Here is a 22825-nt window from a genome sequence, read left to right on the forward strand (position 1 = left end):
ATTGGCTTAGCAGTTAAGGCACTTGTCTGCAAAGCCAAAGGACCCAGGTTCGATTCCCCAGATCCACATAAACCAGATGCACAAGGTGGCACATGTGTCTGGAGTTCGTTTGCTGCGGCTGAAGGCCCTGGCCTTCCCTCTCTCTCTCTACCTTTCTCTCTAAGTAAATAAAATAAAATAAACATGCCCATTTTAAACACTGGGAAACAATGCAAACCATCACTTCACCATCATATACACATGTGGCAATACTTCAGAAAAAAGGAAAGGCCAATATTTCCAATTCCACTTGTAGGGAAGAGTAGCATGACTTTAGATAAAACTAGACAATCCTCTGAGCATTAAGGTCATGAGGTTTCCATCTGATCTCCCCACTCGGGACACATAACAATCTCTTTTGCTTCAGAAACTGAGTATTACAAAAAAAAAAAACAGGCTGATCAATACCGCTAGTCAATTCTAATTGTCCACAGAGGCAGCACTCTGTCCTGTTGGTTTTCACGAAGACCACACCGAGGTCTCAGCAAATGTCAGGCACTGTGCTAGGTACTACACACATTTTTACTGCAGCCACCTGCGGCTCCAGGATTATTAAAGAACGTGGTCCAAAGCCCAGCCAGGCAGGAGCAGAGCTAGGACTCTGGGATCTCCTGCTCTTGAACACTGTGTTGTGTTAAGGGCATGGAACCCGAGACACCAACACTGGCTGCAAGTCTCCCTGCGAGCAGAGCCGCTGGGGGCTGCAAAGCCAGGGCGGGGTCCCAGGAGCTCTTACTTCTCTATCTCCAGCGCTGCCACCTTCCGCTTTTCGTATAGTTTGTCATTGAGGGCACGCACGATGTTAGGAGTGAGCGGCGCGAAGTCCTTCTCGGGGTTCATAGTGGCAGCTCGGGAGCCTCGAGACTCCTTAGCCCGCGGCTGCCGGGACCGTACTAAGGCCCGGGGAGTCTGCGGCTCCGCGTAGACCCCGCCGCCGGATCATGGACCACGAGTTTCCGAGTCCTCCCGCCTCGCTCTGCGGCCGCGCGCTGCCTCAGAACTCGGCCCCGGACTCTGCCCTCCCACGCGACCCCGGCCGCCAAATCACTCCCAAGGCCAGCTCCCGCCAGACACCGGCTACGCTCGCTGGGTAGCGGCCATGTTGCTCGAGTCACATGATCCGCAGCGACTTCCGCCTTCCGCCCCTAGGGCCCGCCCATCGGCAGCCACGCCCCCTCGTGGAGGCAGCAGTGGGTTGGCCGCGCTGCTCGGAGCTCCGCCCTCTCTCCGTCCACTCCATCCCGGCCCGCCTCGCCTCGCCCTCTTCGCTCCGCCCCGCACACTGTCTGGGCTTGAGACCAGTGCGAATCTCCCCGTGCTCAACGATGTGGGCATGGCCTGTAGTGGGCTTCGCCGGTGGTGGGCTTCTGTTAAGTTTTGTTACACAGAAATGTCCTTGGAGCCCAAGTCAGCGTGATTTATGCTGAATGTATTGGTTCATTTGGTACTTGCTCGCAGATCAATTTCGCTTATGCTTTATGCCAATGTTTCTCATCATTTTCACCATGTTCTAGCCGCTTGTATTATTTTTTTAATATATTTATTTGTTTATGTGAGAGAGATACAGAAATAGGTAGGTACAGAGAGGGGGGGGAGGGAGGGAGGGAAGGAGAGAGAAAGAGAATGGGTGCGCTAGGGCCTCTAGCCACTGCAAACGAACTCCAGATGCATGCACCCTTACGTGGGTCCTGGGGAATTGAACCTGGGCCCTTTGGCTTTTCAGGCAAGGGCCATAATTGCTAAGCCATTTCTCCAGCCCCACTTGTATTATTTTTATGTAATATTTTTCTCAAAAAAATCTTAAGTTCCTACTTCAGCCTTGCTTATGTCCTAAAGGCATAGATTAGGAATAGCTATGCTTTCCCAAGACGTAGTAAAATAATTTCCCATTTAAAAATGGTACTGTCAAGGGGCTATGAAAGAGGGAGAGGGGGAAAGGGAGGGGAGGGCTTAAGGGGAGGGTATAGTAGATATGTAAGTAGAGGAGCAGAATACTGGGGTGAAGTGGTCTAAGTGGGGTATGGGAGAGGATGGAGGAAAGGAGTGCTGGCAGGAGGGTTAGTCAAAATTTAAGTTGTTACCAATAAGCCACATGTTAAAAGAGAGTTTGAAACTGGGTGTGGTGGCCCACCCCTTTAGTCCCAGTACTTGGGAAGCAGAAGTAGGAGGATCGCAGTGAGTTCAAAGACACCCTTAGGGTACATAGTGAATTCCAGGGCAGCCTGGGCTAGAGAGAGACCCTACCTCAAAAAAAAAAAAAAAAAAAAAGAATTTGGGCAGAAGTACCCTGTTGGGGGTGGATAATGCTGTGCCCAAAAGGCATAGAATGTTATCGAAAAATTTTAGTGCCAGGGGTGGGATACCTTCCAGTGAGTTGTTGGCCAGGGAGGTCCTTGATGCTCCCAAAACTTTACAGGCTATTACCAAGACTCTTGGTTGCCCACCAGAACGAGCTACTAAGACCCTATTGTTGAAGATCACACATGCTTTGGCTGTAAATCATGGAGAAATCAAGCTGGAGCTAAACTGGAAGCCTCTTTCTTTGTTGATGAGCTGTTAGGATGCTGGAAAAAGCTATGCATCATGCAGCCTTTCGGGGCAGAGAAGTAATCAACAGTTTTAATCAGCAGTAGGCCCTGCAAGCCTTATAGCTGGCCAGACAGACCAAATGTTCCAGCAGGTGCAATGGTGGCATGTCTGTTATGAAGGAAATCAACTGCTGTCTGATTAGAGTGGAGGCCCATTCCACAGAAGGGAATAGATACTTGGTACTGAAAACCTACTCAAAAACCTATGACTGGGGAGGTTATAAGCCCTAGAGATAACGACAACTGTTGTCTGCCTAAATGCATATATTATGTCCACCAAACTTCCCTCTAAATACTTATGTTTATGCCCATATATTAATGCTACTCTCACTTTTAGAGAAACTTCTCCTTTCAGATGCTAGTGACCACTGAGGTGACTCAAAACTCACCATAGAGTGAGAAGTGACAGCACTGAGACATTTCCATCACAACCTCCAAGGCTCAGGGATCATTGTGGAGGAGGTAGTAGAAAGAAAGGGAGGAGCGCTTACAGTGCTGTCTTCCAGACACAAAGTGGCCTTGATATTCATGACTTCACAGTGGCTGACACTACCTACACAAGACCTGCATAATTGGAGGAAAAAAAATCCAATGACAAAACTGGGTGTGGTGGCACTTGGGAGGCAGAAGTAGGAGAGTTGCTATGAGTTTGGGACTACATAGTGAAGTGAAACCCTGCCTCAAAAAAACAAACAACAATTAAAAAAGGGAAAAAAAATCCAATGACATCAAAATAGAGGATTGAAAAGAAGGGACTCAGTGGAGGGGGGATTTGGGAGAGGAAAATAAGAGTGGTGGGAGGCGACTGTGATCACAGCATATTGACTATACTTATGGAAGTTGTCAATAAAAATTTTAGAAAAGCCAAAAAAAATCATGCTGTCTACTTTGTAAAACTCTCAGGTACAGTTGTCAAAACAAACAAACAAAAATCTCAGGTACTAGCCAGTGATTGTCACCCAACCATGCGGGCATTAGTGGGTCTTACCTATGCTGTAATACACACAAGGGTTGGGTTACAGAAAGTAGCCCCAAATCTGCTGAGGGCAGGTGGGTGTCTTGATGGATTCACTGGAAAGCAGGCCCTTTGAGAATCACACTAAGTAGTGAAACAGACATTGCAGCTGTGTGGTAAGACTGGGTAGAAGGGATCATGGCCATAGCATGGTTAAAGATACCGTAATGGGGAGATGCATTAGAATCCCTTTTTGTAAGCTTCTAGAGTGAGTAGGACCTTGCTATGGAGTTCAAGGGATGTTTTTAGGTGCATGCTGCTACTCTTTTTAAAGTGTGTGTGTGTGTGTGTGTGTACATGCATTTGTGTGCAGGCATGTGCAGTGTGCTATGGCATACATGTGGATGACAGGACAACACTTGAGTGTCGTTTCAAGAAGGGTCTGTTCTCCACTGTGTTTACCAGGCAGGTTGGCCCTCCAGCTTCAGGAATCCTCTTGTTTCCTTCCCCCATCTCACTGAAGGAGGGCTGGGGTTACAGATGATCACCACTGTGTTCAGCTTTATTTGGGTTCTGGGGATTCAAACTCAGGTTGTTAGGACTGCATAGCAAGCACGTTCACTCACGGACCCATCTCCCCAGCCTGCTACACTTCTTCAACAAGTGAAAAGTACACACACAAGGCTTATAATTATCTTGAACATTATTTTCAATGCATAGATCAGAAATAGACATAATGAGGAACTAAAATTCTCAGAGTCCCCCAATTCCTGGCCCTTTGAGCATAAACCCTTTATTGAGTGTGAACAAATTTTGTAAATATGATAAAACACTTAAATAACCATGTTTCATTGTACATAAGAACAGATTTTGCAGATCTGATCAAGAGCTTTAATGAGTTGATATTGAGTTAGGGGGAAGGAAAGATTATTGTGGGTGCGCCTGCTTAATCAGATGAGTCCTCAAAGTGGTTTGGAATTAGATGTTGGGGGGGGGGGGGTAAGAGAGTCTTATGTCGACCTTGAAGAGTAAACAGTTAGGTGAACTGTCTATGATGGTGTCTAGTCCCAGAGAGCAGTTCTTTGACCTCAACTGCCATGAAAATGGGGATTTCAGTCCTATGGCAGTAAGGAAATGAATTTTGTCAAACACAGAGGGAGGCTGTAGGCAGATCTTTATGTAAGCCTTTTGTTTTTATTTCAGTTTTATTTATTTATTTGAGAGTGGCAGATAGAGAAAGAGGCAGATAGAGACAAGAGAATGGGCGCGCCATGGCTTCCAGCCACTGAAAACAAACTCCAGACACGTGCACCCCCTTGTGCATCTGGCTAACGTGGGCCCCAGGGAATTGAGCCTCGAACCGGGGTCCTTAGGCTTCACAGGCAAGTGCTTAACCACTAAGCCATCTCTCCAGCCCTCTAAGTCTTTTGATAAGGATGTGATTAGTCTTTGATTTTAACCTTATGGTTTCCCTGAGCTGAGAATCCAGTTCAGTCTGTCCTGGACTCTTGACCCATGAGCCAATGATCTAATAAATTTGTGTTGTTTTGAGTTGCAAGACAGGTGGTAATTTGTTATATGTATCCACCAAAAACAAGTGCAAAACTAATCCAAAAGTCAATGTTATGGAGAAATTATACTTAGAAAAAAATCATGAAACTGTGATTTCTCTTATTGGTAGGGTAAACCTTCATTCAGTACACTCTAATGAATGGGGGCATATGTCCAAACAATATGAAAACTGCTCTAAACATAGATTCATGCACAGAGAAGATGTGTTGCTTAGTAGTTTTCTTCTCTTCTCTTGATATCAAGTAGTACTGCATTCAGGATTGATGATGGTTGATGCAAAACCAAAAGAATGTAAATCAATGGGCATGATTTAGTTTTATTTCTCCAATGTGTATTCATTTCTACTAGACCCATATCTAATATAATATTTCATCTGTTTCTTTGCTTTTGGCTTGGCTTTTTCTTAAAGGTGAACTGAATTTCCCAAGGGGCAAACTCTGATATGGTCTTTAATAATTGAAGCTGTGTAGATTTTTCTTTTACCAGCAGGAGCTCTTTTCTGCTGAAATTACATTCTGGATCAGGTTGCTAAGAAACCAGTTTCTGCTCAAAGCCCAAACCAATGCTTTGTCCTACCATTAGGTCAGAAGTTCCTGTAAAGAAGTGATTTCTTTTCTCTGACATGTTGGAGATGTCAACTAATTAAGGTCATGTATGCATCATGGGACTGGCAGTGGTACTGAGAATAAAGCCCAAGGGCCATTCTTGCCTTCTCTGCCTTGCCACTCTCTGACAGCCCTCCCCTGCAGGTTACCCATGTGCCTGGCTGCATGCTCAAATTCTCAGTGATGAGTCATCTGCATCTAGATGGTGTCTGGTGGCCATACTTGATTTCTTATAATCTGGGAGGCTCTCACTATTGTTGTAATATTGTCACCTCTGATTTTAGCATCAATATTCACTAAGGGCTCTGTCTAGCAACATCAGGGAGGCCCCTGCAGTGACACTGTGCATCCTGCCACAGCCCCCTTCATATTTGGAACAGTTCCCAGGTAGAAGTCTGCTTAGATAGACATGTCCTCTGTCAAATGTACTTTTCACCAAGCCTCCACTCTGGCCCTTTACTGAGAGCTATTTTGCCATCCTGATTTTACAAATATAAAACTAACTAGCTTACCATTATTATTATTTTTGGAACTAAAGAAATGTAAGAACCTAAAGGGAAGACATGCACCCATTCTTGGGTCAGGAGGATTTGGAATGCAGACTCCGTGGTTGGTGGTGAGCTGGAGCAGGTCTGGGGTGGCGGAGGGGGCAGCTTCCACTTGAAGACAGATTACAAACCACCATTTTGCTAGCAGCAACCTCCAGTTTGTTTTGTTTCAGTAACTAGTAGTACACTAGGTTTGCATTTTTGGGGGACAACCTCACTTTGTAGTTCAGGCCCAGAACTAACCATTACACTATGTAGCTCAGGCTGACCTAGAGCTTGTAGCAATCATCCTGCCTCAGCCTCCCAAATGCTGGGATACAAGTGTGAGACATCATGCTGGGCATGTGCTCCTTTTGAAAATTGTGGCCAGTTACTCCCTTCTCCATTCATCTCCAGTTGTGTCTGGTGAGTGGTCGGTGGAATAGCCATTTTGAGGAGGCCTAATTTAATAAACTAATCCATAAGCAGGATTAGCAAGGCCATTAGGACTTGAGTGAAGTATAGTAGGGCTGTGGATTAGGAAAAGTGACCTGACAGAAGGGCTGTCAGATGTATTATGCATGTGCCAATCACCCAGGGGTCCCCTTCCAATAGAGACTGTGACTTAGTTGGTCTGGGTGTGGGCTGAGATCCCACCTTCCTGAAGTCCCCAGGTGATGTCATGCTGAGGGTTCACTGGCCACTCTGAATTTCAAGGAGGCTCAGGGCTTCAGAGCTGTGGACATCAGTCTGTGCCTCTGAGCAAGCAGCAGGGACTAGTTAGAAATGAGCATCTCCAGCCCTATCCAAACCTCTTAAATCAGATTTTCCCACAGTGGGGTCCAGCTGTCATGGTCCTAGTAAGTTCTCCTTGGGGTATTCTGATATGTATAAATTGGAATCATAAAAATCTCTGAATGTCTGCATTTACCAGTCATAAGAGTTGTTTGTTGATATTTTTTTAATCCTTTCAAATTGATGTTTGGTATAGTTTTTGCTCGCTCAACCACTGGAAGAAATCTGTCATCAAATACTTTAAAAATATTTTATTTATTTAACTTACAGAGAGAAAGGAGGGGGGGAAGAGACAAAGAGAGAGAGAGAGAGGGAATGAATGGGTACGCCAGGACCTCTAGCCACTGCAAACGAACTTCAGATGCATGTGTCCCCTTGTGCAACTGCCTAACATGGGTCCTGGGGAATCAAACCTGGGTCCTTTGGCTCTGCAGGCAAACGCCTTAGTCACTAAGCCATTCTTCCAGCCCTCAAATAAATTTTTATATCTATAAATGGTGTTTTACTGGTTACAAAATGGATTGATTATCAAGTATAGGTTTAACTTTACAAGTATTTTAGAGAAAGCTCAACTGGGTACTAACTGTGTGTAGCAGGCACTGGGCTGAGGGTTGTGAGGAGGTACAGAAAGGTAGGAGTCCATTGTTAAACACCTGTAGGGGCTTGAGAGATGGCTCAGCAGGTAAGAGTGCTTGCTGTACAAGCATGAGGTGCCTAAGATGGCCTGAGTTCAACACCCAGCACACAAGTAAAAAGTTGTGTGTGGTCATGAACACTTGACACTTGTAACTCCAGTCTTATTGGTGGTGGGGGGGGGGCAAGAAAATGGAGAATCACTGGGGCTCTCTGGTCAGCCTGTCTGAAAAAAAATGGCAGCTCCAGGTTTAGTGAAAGACTCTGTCTCAAGCAGACAACATAGGAAGAGGAATAGAAGAGCATACTGGATGTTCTCTGGTGCACACCTACACACCCACATGCATACAGCAAACACTTTTAGGCCAGGGGGTGCAAATCTGTAATTCTGTACTTGGTAGACTGAGGCAGAGGAGACGAGTTCAATGCCACCTTGTTTTTGATAGTAAGATCAAGGCCAACTTGAGATACATATCTAGGCACTGTCTTAAAAGAGTCAAAACAAACAAAGCCCAAATAACCCATCAACCAACCCACTCAACCAGCCAACCTCCCTACCAACCCTTGATGGTTGTCTACTAGTTGTCTCTAGTTGTCAACTTGACAGGATTTAGAATCATCATAGAAACAAATCTCTTCTCATGTTTGTGAGGGAATTTCTAGATTAGGTGTGGGAGGCACCATTGTATGGGTGGGGTTCCTGGAATGTAGAAAAGAGAGAAAGCTAGCTGAGCCATCATTCATCTGCTCTGCTTTCTCTCTGCTCTCATGTTGATGTAATGCTGGCTTCCTGATCCTGCCATGTCTTCTCCACCATGTGGACTTCCCCTTAAAATAAGGGCTCAAAATAAACCCTTTCCTTCTGTAAGCTGCTTCTGGTTAGGCATTTTTGCCCTAGCCAACAAGAAAGTGACTGGTACACAACCAAAGAAACAACCTTCAGAACACCTCTCCTAGGTAACTGGGGCTTACTAAAAGGCAGGTTGCTGGGCTGTATTCCCATAGATTCTAACTCACTAGGTCTGAGTTGGGAACTGAGAATTTGGATCTTCCATAATTTTCCAGAGGCTACTGCTAGGAGTGGCCCAGGGACCATTTTGGAGGTCCAATTCTTTAGACTACTCATTCTCAAGTGGCTATCTACTTTCATGCCTCCTTCCTCTTTTGCAGATGGCCTTCCTGGAATGAGAGAGGGAAGGAAGTAGAGTCAGGGGAACTCTCAGTGAAAGGTATGTGTCTGCAGAAGCAAACCTACTCTAGGCCAGTGTTTAACTATCTTTACTTCAACTTGTAGCACTCACAGGTAAATGATCCTACTAATACACACTGTGAGGCCTGGAGAAGAGGGTCTGTGAAGGTGGGCTTCTGGGCTGAGACAAGTTCTCTATGGCTCCATGGAGGTGGAGCTTCTGCAGAGGTACTCATCTAGATGGTCTCCTTTAAGAATATGCAAAATAATTTCGCTTTCAATACATCATATTGGGATGTGGTTCTCCCTTTCCATAGATGGGGTTTCTGAATGAGTTGTAGCAGCACAAATATGTGGGTTTGTTTTGTAGTCCTGGTTCTCACTCTGCATGAAATATTAGACCTATGAACTTCCTCAGAACAATTTAGCCATTTATTGGGGAGGCATGGGTTCTGGTGAGAATCTGGTGACTGGATGTACAGATGGGTAGAGAATCACTGTTCTGACTGCTGGGCATGAGGAGGTGGGTCTCTATTTCGTCTTCTCTAGGACCTGACCTTTAATGACAACTTAATACAGGGAATAGATATGGGGTTGGAGGCTGATAGTACAAAATGTAAAAAAATAAGAGAGAGAGAGAGAGAGAGAGAGAGAGAGAGAGAGAGAGAGAGAGAGAGAGAGAGAACATTCCTTAGTGGCCCTAATGTTATTTGTTCATTGCTTTTGAAGTAGCTACTTCTTTGGCTTTTATGTGAGAGCAGAATAAAATAGCATGTTAAAATCAAGTCAATCAAGGTAGGAGGATTGCTGTGAGTTCGAGGCCACCCTGAGTCTACATAGTGAATTCCAGGTCAGCCTGGGCTAGAGTGAGACCCTACCTTGAAAAAAAAATCAAGTCATATCTAAGGGCTATTTATATTTTAAGGAGAATTTATAATTCTCTGCTCCAGGTACTTCTAAGTGTTGTGTGGAGAAGATTACAAAGATTGTTTCAGAGTGCTTGAGCTGTAGTGTATGCCAAGAAACAAAACTCAGGGACCCGTTAAAGATTCAGCCATTCCAAACATAGATTTGTTATGTGAAGCTCTAATGTTTAATATAGAATATATATTTCATATATGTATTTGGAAAGCATAATGTAGAAATAACCTTCCCTATCACTAACAGAGGAGTTAAAAAGGTCCTTTAAGAATTGCCTTTTATTTTCTGTTCTTTGTTAGGATAGGACAATGAAAGGCTTATAGGCTGAGGAGATGGAGCTTTGTTGATGTAGGTAACCCTGTTATCACTAGGGGGTGATCCCCTTCAGATAATAAACCCATTTTATTCCAGATTCAATGCCTTCACCCTGGGGGCAAGTGACAATCAGCTTGGTGGTGATGGGGGTCTTGTTGCCTGATGGGTTTCCCTCAAAGAAGACTGTGATGTTGTTGATCTTCTTGGGCCTCACAGAGTCTGCAGCTCGGATGAAAAAGGCTGGGTTCTCCACAATGAAAGAGAAGTTCACTGGATACAGAAAGACATTCTTGAAGGGGATGACTATGTTGTACCCAGCTCGAATCAGGAAGGGGCCTTGGGGCTTGGGGGGCAGAGCAATTCCAAAGAGGGGTATGATATATTCACCACCTGTAAGTGATGACAGAGTCAGTATGCCCTTGGTCTCACCCAAGTGGCTGGGCTCAAAGAAGACTTCCACGCTGACTTCAGTGCCACCCTGGGCTCCTGGGGCTGCATTAATGACTCTTTCCGTGTGGAAGTCAGGACTGTCTGTCTGAAAAGAGAAAAAATGACCTTAACTCAAACACTATCGTAAAGAGATTACTATGAGGTCAAATCCATCCATAGTCCCTCCACTTCCAGACATCAAGCAACTTATGTTTCTGTAAGGCTGGACAGGCTAGCATGCTGCATCCTATAAGCTATGGAGGGAGGTCCTTGCAGGTAGGTATTACTATCTCAACTTTACTACCAAGAAGCAGCGGCGAAGAGATGTTAGTAATGTTCCCTATGACACACAGCTAGGTGATGTTGATGGGAATCACCAGTGACCTTTCTTTTCATGCATATGGAAGATGGGACTTTCTGGCTCCTTGTGGATGGATGGGACTAGTTTTGGACAATCAGCTGTGAGGAGATGGTGTCATTTCTACCCTAGGGCATTTAATTGCCTGTGAGTTCCATCAGGGTCTTTTTATCCTCCCCCTATGCTATGACTAGAACATTTAAGATGGGGGTTGTTTGTCAACTGGATTCCTGAGTAGAGTCCTCCATAGTCCCTCACTGGATAGAAAGCAAAATTGTTCTCTGAAGATACCCAAATCTCAGGGTTGTTGCCAATCATAACCAAGTCTCTCTTGATTGATACGATATACTAGTCATGTGGCCTAAGCATCTTAATTATAGCCACAGTACTCCTGGAGACATGACCACCCTGTATCAGAAGACTCCTTTCCCTAGTTCCACTTGTTGCTAGGTGTGGTCCTGGGAAGTTTTGTTCAATGGCTATTAGGAGCAGTGCATGTAACTTCCTTCATTTTCCTTACAGCTGATGGAAATGTGGATGTCATGGTAAGCTATCTTGGCTCATGTCCTCTGCAGAGGACAGGGTACTGTGGCAGAAGGAGTCTAGGTGAATGATGTCATGGTGCTGCCATTCCAGATCAGATTGCTTTTGCCTACGCTGTTATCTGTGAGAGAAATACATTCCTATTTTGCTGGGTTTTTTTTCAAGGTAGGATCTCACTCTAGCCCAGTGTTTTAGCTTTCATTGATAATTTTCATTCATGAACATATTATAATTTGATTATAATCCCCACCCAGTACCTTGTTTTGTCTCCTTCTTACCTATCCCCCTTCACTGAACTCCTTTAATTTTTATTATTATTTATTTATTTACAAGCAGAGAGATAGAAGAGAGACAGAATGGGCACACTGGGTCCTCCAGCCACTGTAACTGGACTCCAGATGCATGTGCTACTTTATGCATCTGGCTTTTATGTGGGTACCAGGGAACTGACCCTGGATCATTAAGCTTTGTAAGCAAGCACCTTAACTGCTGAGAAATCTCTCCAGCTCTGAATTACTTCTTTCCAGCTAGACTCTCTTCTATTTTAATGACATTTTTTCCTTGCCCTCTTCCATCATCCATGTCAAAATGCTAATGAGTACAATCTTGAGGAGGTTTTATGGAGGTAGTGACAGCCATTATGCAGTCATAATGCAATAGTTACTTCTTGTCTGGAACATAGTGTCCAAAAGTACTTCTCCCCGTTCTCTGGCTCTTACACTTCTTTCTGTCACCTCTTCTACTATATAGCTATATAGTCTAGTGTAGACTATATAGCCCAGTTTAGTCTCAAACTAATGATCCTAACATTTCTATTTCTGAGTGCTGGGGTTACAAAAATGCACTACTATACCAGGCCTCCCATTAATATCAGACTTTTGGCAAGGAAGGGTCTGCTTACCTTGCAGTAGTATTCTGTCTTCTGCCGGGTATAATTGGTGAATTTTGCAAAGGTGCTTTGGCTGCTGCCAAGCACAGTTTGGAAATGGACAGGTTTCTCAGGAGGTGCTGGCAAGGCCTTCAAATTGAGCTCATACTGGTAGTAACCCAAGTCACTGTTGTGCAAAGTTAGTCTCCCCAAGGTTTCTCCAGCTTTTAGGGGCTGGAATTCAAATGAGAATAGTCCCTGGAAGAGAAGGCAGAGGCTCTTGTCATGCTGGGAACCTGACTTATTGCCTGCCACTGAGTGACCTACCAAAGGCCTCACAGCAGTTGGTGGCAGAAATGATGCTTCATTTACAAATGTTCAAACTGACCCTGAGCCTGGAAATCTCTGCCCAGGCTAGCACACTCTCCCTCCCCTTCACTCCTTCCAGCTTTCCCTATTCCAGATAGTTCTACATCCTGAACTTTTCGAATGTAAGCAATAGGTGTTTGCTGTTCTCTGGTGAACACATTTATAGAGATGACGGTGTCAGTGGGAGGGTTGAAGGTCAGGCAGCCTCTTCTTTGACAGGATCAATCTCAGGACAGGTTCTGCTTTTACTTGAGGGAGACATTCTCTCTCTTTAATCCATTATAAAACAAGAATCAAAGGGTATTGTTCATAATAGTGTGATAGTAAATCTTGTCAACTTGATGGGTTCAGAATCACTGTGGGAGCAAATCTCTGAGCATGGTAATAGAGTTTCTAGATGAGGTTAATTGATATGGGAAGACCTATCCTAACTATGGGTGGCATCACTCCATTGGTTGGGGTCCTGCACTGAATGAAAACAAGCTGAGCACTACCATTCACCTCTGCTTCCTGACTGCAGCTGCAATGTGAGCAGCTCTTTGAGCTTCTGTTGCCATGCCTTCTCCACCAGGATAGGCTGTATTCTAAAACTGTAAGCCAAAATAAGCCCTCCCTTCCCTAAGGTGGTTCTTGTCAAGTATTTAGTCATAGAACAACAAAAGTAAGTAACAAATTGCAAATGAAATAAGATGTACTTTCAGGGTTGGAGAGATGCTTAGTGGTTAAGGCACTTGCCTGCAAAGCCTAAGGATCCAGGTTCCATTTCCCAAGACCCACATAAGCCAGATGACAAGGTGGCACATGTGTCTGGAGTTTGTTTGCAGTGGCTAGAAGCCCTGGAGTGCCCATTTTTTCTCTCTCTCTGCCCCCTCTCTCTTTTCCTCCCTCAAATAAATATGTAAACAAACAAATAAATAAAATATTTAAAAAATGTACTTTCAATAGGAGGATGGTTAAATGACTTGGGTTTTCCCAGTTCAGTGGAATATTATGTAGCCACAAAAAGAATGATGTGAAACTTAATGGGTGAACAGAAGGTTTTGGTAATGTAAATGGAAGAAAAGAGGTCTTCTTCTGGATGTGGTGGAGCATGCCTTTAATCCCAGCACCAGGAAGGCAGAGGTAGGAGGATCACTATGAGTTCAAGGCCAGTTTGGCACTACACAGTGAGTGAGTTCCAGGTCAGCCTGAAAACAACAGTAACAACAACAAAGAGGACATACATACATGTCATTTTTTTTGTTGAGGATATCTATATCTATGTATAGAAATGAGATTGTAAGAACAGAAACAAAATTGTTACTAGTACTATGTTGTGCAGAACTGGATGCAGAAATTTTTACTTTCTATTGTATATATTTCTGTATAGTTGAAATTTTGTTTTACCATGAGTAGGTATTTAAAAAAATACTTATTATTGAGAAATACAGAAATATTAATAAAAGAACATAACACTAAAGTTGTAGGTATTTAATAAAAACATAATATAAAATTTAAATGATTTTTCAATAAAAATTGAGATGAATGAACAGCTGTAAAAACAAATGTAATTAAAAAAAAGACCCAAGAAGATTTATAAAACCTACACAGACCATCAAAGAAATCTAACTAGTAGTCATAGGCTGGGGATGCAGCTCAGTGGTACGGCACTTATCATGTCCAAGGTCCTGAATACACACACACACACACACACACACACACACACACACACACACTCACACTAGTTCAAACTTCTTTGCTGGGCCTGATGGTGCAAGCTTATCATACTAGTTACTTAGGAGGTTAAGAGAGGAAGATCATTCAGTTTAAGGCCTGCCTGGGCTACAGAGTGAGTTTCAAGCCAGCCTGAGTAACTTAGTGTCTTAAAAAAAAGGTTGACCAGGGAAATGAAAATTAAAACTACTTTGAGATTTCATCTCACCTCAGTCAAAATGGTTATCATCAAGCAAACTACTGACGACAAATGCTGACAAGGTTATGTGGAAAAGGGGGAACTCTTTATTCGCTGTTGGTATGAGTGTAAACTGGTCTTTAAAACTGACCTACCATATGACACAGCTATACCACTTCTTGGCATATGCCCAAAGGAGTTCACATCCTGCTAGAGACATTTGCACATCCATGTTCATTGCTGTTTTATTCACAATAGATAGGAAATGCAATCAACCTAGATGCCTTATAATTTGATTACTGGATAATAAAAAAGATTAGCCTACGGAGGGCAATAGAGACCACCTGAATGCTCAAAACCAACCAACTGAACTGGGTTTGGTGGCACAAACCTGTGAGCCAAGCACTCCAGAGGCTAAGACATTGAGGATCACTGAGTTTGAGGCCATCCTAGGCTAGATAGTGAGATCCTGTTTAAAAAAAAAATAAAGAAGAAACCAAAACCAAAACCAAGGGAAAATCATTCCAGTGCAAAACAATAATAGCAGCATCAATCAAATGACTGAAGCCCTCTCCTAAGACAAAGTCATACCTGGGGAGAAACCTTTGTGATGACAACAAAGTTGCTGAAGGCAAAGCAAAGGTAAAATCCTACTAAAAATGGACTAAAGAGCAGAGAAAACATGGAGATTCTGAAGGTGAAGAAGAGCTAGAGGTTGAGCAGTGGGAACCACTCACGGGACTGAGGTTAGAAGAGATTTTGTGGAAATCTGGACAGTGAGAGTTTGGAATAAGAAACTTATAAAAAGAATAAAAAAGAAAGAACATTTTCCTATTGGTTCATAATTCCAGGCTATATCCTCTGAGTCACTGTTAAGAGTTTTCTGGTGCATCCACCCAGAAGGAGTCTCTGCATAATCAAGTATCTGAACATGTGTACATGTGGTATGCGATGTACACTTATGCATCTTGTTTTCCATTTCAACACACATGTCTATGCAATTCTGTAAGCATGTGTGGACTGAGGATTGAACCTGGGATTCCATGTATGGGGGACAAATACTCTGCCACTGAGCTACACCCCTAGCTCTATGCAAAAAGTTTTTAAAGCTTGAACAAGGCAAATAAACAATAAAAGTATAAAAAAGCAACAATAAAATCCCATTTTGCTTGTCAATACCAAAGCTAAATGATGTCTCTAATTTCCTGAAGGCTTTGGCAGCAGAAGAAAGGAACATGAGAGTGATCATCCCATCTTTCTTCCTGATCACTGCCAGGGTTGATTCATGCTCAAAAGATGCAGAACATAGACCCAAGGTTCTGTGAGCAGAAGCCTCTGTTATAGTCAAGCATCCCCTGCCAGGCAGGGCCATACCTCAGAGTTGGCAGGCACAGCGAACTGGGAAGGCAGGCTGATGTCAGTCACCTTGCAGTCCGTGGAGAAGGTCACTGAGTAGGGCAGGGGGTTCTCCAATTTGATGGAGGCAGATGTGCTCTGGCGGACTGGGGTTGCCATCTCGATGGTTTTTATGATGCCTGAAGGGATAACCTTGAAACTCACCATGTAGTACAAAAACTCAGTGGTCACTTCATTCCGGAAGATCACCTGCGTTCAGAGGAGTATTAGGAGGAAGCAGAGCAGAGGGGGCATTAGCCAAGGGTCCTCCATATGTGCTCAGGGACTCTTGCTCTCTGTGTGCTTTGCTGGGTACAGAAGCTATGGGCGCCAAGGTGACATGGCCAGTCTGACTAATCCCTTTCTCTTTAGGCACTGCAGTCTGGATCCTAGGTAAGAGAGGATTCAAGAACTTCTTTTTGCTTTAGAAAAGGTTGGGTAAATTGTATTTGAAAATTCCAGAATAAAGGACACCTAAATCTCTGTATTCTAACTAAAAAACTAAATTAGATTAAAAAGAAGAGGCTGGAGAGTTCAGTCCAGTGCCAGCAGCACTTTCCCAGTGGGGATAACTGGTTGGTTCCACAGAATAAGCAAGACTTCAAGAGGTTCGGATTACAGTGGGCTCCACTCCCACTACAGTTGCTGCCAGAGTAGTTCACCACAGTGACAATAAGAACAGCAGCATCTATACTTAGTGGGTGTCTGCTGGGTACCAGCCTATATAATTTACCCAATTTGTAGGCACTGTTATTCTTCTTTAAAGATAAACTGGCACTTAGCCAAGCTCAGTATCTTGTCTAAGGTCACATAATCAGGATTTGAATCCAGCATGGAGTGACTTCAGAGCTCACACTTATGATAACACTAAACTGCCCCTCACTCTGAAACTGACTTGCTGATATGCTGGTAACCTGCCAAAATTTGTTTCTCTGTAGAATAAGGTTGTTGACTTTGTGAGCTTATTGATTATTACATAGTTACTTTTTATTTAGAGAGAATTGGTGCACCAGGGCCTCAGCCATTGAAATTGAACTCCAGACACCTGCACCACCTACTGGGCATGTGCAACCTTGTGCTTGCCTCACTTTTGTGTGTCTGGCTTATTTGGGATCAGGAGAAAGATTGAATATGGGTCATTGGGCTTCTCAGGCAAGCACCTTGACTGCTAAGCCCTCTCTCCAGCTCCATATAGCTACTTTTTACTTTTTTTGTTTATTTTTTATTTATTTATTTGAGAGAGAGAGAGAGAGAGAGAGAGAGGGAGGGAGAGAATGGGCATGCCAGGGCCTCCAGACACTGCAAACGGACTTCAGATGTGTGTACCCTTGTGCATCTGGCTAACGTGGGTCCTGGGGAATCGAGCCTTGAACCGGGGTTCTTAGGCTTCATAGGCAAGTGCTTAACCTCTAAGCCATTTCTCTATCCCTTTGTTTTATTTATTTATTTATTTTAATTTTTAATTTTTATTAGCATTTTCCATGATTATAAAAAATATCCCATGGTAATTCCCTCTCCCCCCCCAACACTTTCCCCTTTGAAATTCCATTCTCCATCATATTACCTCCCCATCTCAATCATTGTACCTACATATATATGTTTTATTTTTTGAGACAGTGACTTATGTATCTCATGCTGGCTTCAAACTTCCTATGTAGTAGAGGCTGACCTCTAACTCCTGATCCTCCTATCTTCACCTCCCAAGTCCTGGGATTATATGTACCATCACACCTGGCTCTCACATAGCTACTTTTATTTTATTTTTGTTTATTTTTATTTATTTATTTGAGAGTGAGAGCGAGAGCGAGAGAGAGAAAGAGAGAGCAAGAGAGAGAGAATGGGCGCACCAGGGCCTCCAGCCACTGCAAACTCCAGACACCTGTGCCCCCTTGTGCATCTGGCTAACATGGGTCCTGGGGAATTGAGACTTGAACTGGGGTCCTTAGGCTTCAGAGCCAAGTGTTTAACCACTAAGCCATCTCTCCAGCCCACATGGCTACTTTTAATACAGTGGATTATCTTCTTTTTGTTATGTGGTAATAATTATTTATATAGTCTGGTTTTTATTTTTATTATTTTTTTATTTTGGAGAGAGAGAGGGAGAATTGGTATGCCAGGCCCTCACTCACTGAAATTTAACTCCAGATGATTTTTCCACCTAGTGGGCATGTGTGACCTTGTGCTTGCTTCACCTTTGTGCATCTGGCATATGTGGGATCTACAGAGTTGAACATGGGTCCTTAGGCCTCACAGACAAGAGATTTAACTGATAAGTCATCTCTCTAGCCCTAGCCTGGCCTTTATATATATTCTCTTATAAACCTAGCTTGCTTTTTCACTTTAAAATCTTTCCTTTGGTGATTTTATCCCCCATTATAGCTTCAAATTCTACCTATAAATGAATAATGCTCATCAGCCCTAATCTTTCCCATGAACTATGATCCATACTTGCTTCTTGTTTTAATGTGTGTGTGCATACTCATGCATGTGTGTGCATATGTGTGGAGATCAGAGGACAACCTTGGGGGTTGTTCCTCAGGAACACCTTTTCTTTCTTTCTTTCTTTCTTTCTTTCTTTCTTTCTTTCTTTCTTTCTTTCTTTCTTTTTTTTTTGAGGTAGGGTCTTGTTCTAGCCCAGGATGGCCTGGAGTTCACTATCTAGTCTCAGGTTGGCCTTGAACTCATGGCAGTCCTCCCACCTCTGCCTCTCAAGTGCACCACCATGCTCAGCTAGGAACACCTTTTTTTTTGAGGCAGGGTTTCTCATTGGCCTGGGGCTCATCAATGATGGTGGACTGGCTGGTCAGTGAGCTCCAGGGATCCTCTCCCTCTGCCTCCCCAGTGCTGGGACTATAAGTACACACCACTGTGTCTAACATTTTTATGTTTGTTCTGGGTATTGAGCTCTGGTCCTCATGCTTGTGATGCAAGCACTTTACACACTCAGCTATCCTCCCAGCTTCATACATGCCTCTTTTCTTCAAAACACTTATTTCATTTTAGAATCATGCATTCATAGTGCAGTTATTTAAATAGTATCCAACTTTCTCCACTAGACTGTGTGCTGCATGAGAGTAGAGATGCATCTACTGTGGCTGGCGCAGTGCTACCAGCACATAGTACAGAATGTGACATCTGTGCTCAACAGATGTACCTGTTGAGTAAATGCATGGACTAAGCAAGACTAAACAAATCATGTGGGAATGATACCATGGTGTCTCGAGACAGTGACTAGGAAGGACATCTGCAGCTGCACTGCCTAATACCAGAATAGTCCACCTCGAGATCAGATCTCCAGGGTTTGAGGTAACATGGAGATACCTTTGCAGTGTACAGTCCTTCCTTGTGTGAAAAGAAGTTCAGCTTGTAGTCCTTCTTGGAGCCAGCCAGTACATCAATATAATCAAGGCCCTTCAGAGTGACACTTAGGTCTGGCTTCTCTGGCTTTAGTATTTCCACAATGATCCGGAATCTGGAACAGTAGAGGAGCACGCAAAGAGAGGGGAGAGACCAAGACAACACGGCAAAGGAAAGGGGCTGTGTCAATCTTGAGTGTATGGAAAAACGTGACTCCATGGTTCTAGTCTTTATTCTGCTACTAACAATGACAACCACTGCCATCTACTGGCCACTTATGTGTCAGGAACTCAGTAATGCTCTGTATGTGTCCTAGGCATTGAACCTTCATAATGTCTCTAGGAGGTCTGTGTTAGCACTGTCTTTACTGAAGAGGGAACAAGACGCCCCAGCTCAGGTAACATGAAAAGCTACTGGCAAGACTGAGATGCAAACTACTGCACTTTTGCCCACTATGCTAAGCAAGTGGGCTTCAGGAAGTTACATCTCTTCTTCAAGTCTCTGGTTCTTCTCTGCAGACAGAGGGGACAAAGCTAGTAGTTTCTGAGTTTCTCTAGTTCCTGCATTCCATTCTATGCCTTTCTACTGCAAGCATAAAATCCAAGGGACTTATCTTTTTGGCTAGGGGCTTAGGTAACTAGATCCTCAGTAATAACAAAGATGATTGTCATGATGATAACAGCTATCACTTATTAGACATTTATTTTGTGCTAGGTATTGTTCTAGGCGGTTTATAAGAAATAGCAATCAACAGGAAGATATGGAGGCAGTGTAGTGTTCAGAAAGTGTCTGGCCACACAGGGGCCATGTCTCTGATTCCCTGAGCCTGACAGCATTTTCTGTAGGCATTGAGCAAGAGAAGAACCCAGCGGGATGGTGGAAGCTTTTTATGTCTCCCAACTCCAACTGCTTGCCTGCTCCCTCACCTCTGGGGCTTGTTCAGCCAGTTGCTGATTGGCAGAAGCTCAGTGTATGGTGTCTTACATGGCACCTCACGGTAGATACTAGCAACAGCTTTGGGAAGTTCGGCAGTACCATGCAGAGCATATAGCCAGCCGGTCCCATCCGGAAGGGGGAAGAAGAGAGTGCCCTTAGGGAAAGAAAAAATGGATCAGAACAACACTGATGGCGCTTTATTATGTACCTACCTGGCCTGGTAGGGATTCAGGATTAACAGAGGCTCTGCAAATCAGCCCAACTTTTGGAAAGTAGCTTGGTGATATGTCCCAAGGATTACAAAATATTCATATGGCTGAGTATGGCACCCCACACCTGAAATCCCAGTACTCAGAAAGCTGAGATAGGAAGATCATGAATTCAAGCCTAGGCTGGCCTACAAAGTGAGACCTAGTCTCAAAAAAAGGCTCGTATGCATCTGAACCCAGTACCTTACTGAATAAAAGTCCTTGAAAAGGTAAAGCTTTAGAGCACCACGTATGAGAATTTGGAGCTAAGTATTCAATAACAGGTGGGTATTTATGGAATGCTTACTCAATGAAAAAATTAGACATGTAAATGGTTATCACAAAACTAAATGGTATATTGTATGTATGGCTAGATGTTGTCAATAAAAAGTTTAAATAGGGCTGGAGAGATGGCTTAGCAATTAAGGCATTTGTCTGCAAAGTATAAGGACTCATGTTTGATTCTCCAGGTCCTATGTAAGCCAGACACATAAGGTGATGAAAGCATGCAAGGTGGCACATGTGTGTAAGGTGGCATATGCATCTGGAGTTTGATTGCAATGGCTGGAGACGCTGGCACACCAATTGTCTCTCTCTCATAAAAGTTTAAATGTATATGCATATATATACACTGATAATAATCACATGAAGCCAGGTGTGGTGGTAACACACCATTAATCCCAGTATTTGGGAGGCAGAGGTAGGAGGATCACCATGAGTTCAAGGCCACCTTGAGACTACATAGTGAATTCCAGGTCAGACTGGACTAGAGTGAGACCCCATCTCAAATCCCCCTCCAAATAAAATAAAATGAACAAAAATCTTACACAGCTAAATAGAAAGCTACTAATAACATATATAATGCAAAGTGAAAACCAACTGAAAACAAAGCTGGGTATGCTATGAGGGTGGTTACAGCTGTGTCTGAATAAGGACTGCTAATGAAGATAGGAGAAAAATTCATCTGCTTATAAGGGAAGGTTATGACTCTTTTACTGATTATTACACTTATCACGATGCTAGTTATACAACTTGGCTAAACATTAATTGGCACTTGGCCTAGGACTTAATTTCAGACTGGAACCTTTGGACTCTAACAGAAATGGACAAAGGAGAAGCCAAAGGCTAGCCATCACTACAGCACCTACTGCTCCACAAGGGTCTCAGTGAACACTGTGTGAACATTCTTTAACACTGAGCTCCCAAACTGTCTCGTAACTTTTCTTCACGCAGCTCCTTCTTTACAACGGAGGGGCCTCAGCTTACCTGGTGTTTGCGGTTCTCCACGTTCATAGAACGAGGCTTGTAGGTGATTTCGTAAGGCTTATTTTGTTGATGGGCCTCAAGGGTGATGAACTCGGGCCCTTCCCAGTGCTCACCCTCAAAGATGGGGTGCAGATTCCAGGTCTGGTTGGTGCGGTTTGACAACAGGATGGTCTGTGTGTGCTTTGAGCGCACCTGGCAGTTGAAGTTCACCACCTGGAAAAAGCAGGCACCTCACCTTCCATGGCCCTACCTTGGTCTGTTTTGGGGACCAGAGGTATAGAGGACATGTGAAGGAACATCAGTTTTACCAGTGATTCTCATTTTTGAGTTCTGGTTGATAATATTCCTTTTCTTTTGTTCATTTAAGAAATATTTATTGGGCTGGAGAGATGGCTTAGTGGTTAAGCACTTGCCTGTGAAGCCTAAGGACCCCGGTTCAAGGCTCGGTTCCCCAGGTCCCACGTTAGCCAGATGCACAAGGGGTGCACGCGTCTGGAGTTCGTTTGCAGAGGCTGGAAGCCCTGGCGCGCCCATTCTCTCTCTCTCCCTCTATCTGTCTTTCTCTCTGTGTCTGTCGCTCTCAAATTAAAAAAAAAAAAAAAGAAATATTTATTAAGTATCTTCTGTGTTGCAGGCACTAGCTATTTTTTTTGTTTTTAATTAACTTTTTAGGTTAGTATACAATATATTGGGCTTCATCATGATGTCTTCATATTTAGGTGTCATTATACTTTGTTCTCAATCCTTCTCCTCTTCCAGTGCCCTTCTCTATATCCCCTCCATGCCTCCAGCTGGTTCTTACTTCCCCCACTTAGTCCCTGCTTCTCTTTCTTATTACATGTATTGCCCTTTCTATTTCTGGCCTCTCTTATAATCTCTTCCTTCTCTCTCATTATTTCCTTTTTAGTATTGTGACCTATACACATACATATAAGTGTGTATGTATATATATATATATATATTTTTTTTTGTTGTTGTTGTTGTTGTTTTGTTTTGTTTTTTGAGGTAGGGTCTCACTCTAGCCCA

General features: G+C 43.5%; 2 protein-coding genes across 2 annotated transcripts in view; both read right to left on the reverse strand.

Annotated features, from left to right (window-relative positions):
- The window catches only part of Vac14 (VAC14 component of PIKFYVE complex), a 131300-nt gene extending 130154 nt beyond the window's left edge, over window positions 1-1146 (reverse strand). Inside the window, exon 1 of the mRNA XM_004659566.2 lies at window positions 776-1146. Coding sequence (XP_004659623.2) covers window positions 776-879 — 104 coding nt within the window. The 5' untranslated portion in view covers window positions 880-1146. The remainder of the gene's footprint in view (window positions 1-775) is intronic.
- An 8959-nt stretch (window positions 1147-10105) lies between these two features.
- Window positions 10106-22825, reverse strand: part of Hydin (HYDIN axonemal central pair apparatus protein) — a 433096-nt gene continuing 420376 nt past the window's right edge. The window contains exons 80-85 of the mRNA XM_004659564.2: window positions 21800-22012; window positions 20276-20439; window positions 19314-19464; window positions 15972-16202; window positions 12371-12595; window positions 10106-10674 (exon numbers count right to left, since the gene is read on the reverse strand). Of these exons, the coding sequence (XP_004659621.2) occupies window positions 10192-10674; window positions 12371-12595; window positions 15972-16202; window positions 19314-19464; window positions 20276-20439; window positions 21800-22012 (1467 nt within the window). The 3' untranslated portion in view covers window positions 10106-10191. The remainder of the gene's footprint in view (window positions 10675-12370; window positions 12596-15971; window positions 16203-19313; window positions 19465-20275; window positions 20440-21799; window positions 22013-22825) is intronic.

The sequence above is a fragment of the Jaculus jaculus genome, chromosome 1 (assembly GCF_020740685.1).
Source record: "Jaculus jaculus isolate mJacJac1 chromosome 1, mJacJac1.mat.Y.cur, whole genome shotgun sequence".
Lineage (NCBI taxonomy): Eukaryota > Metazoa > Chordata > Mammalia > Rodentia > Dipodidae > Jaculus > Jaculus jaculus.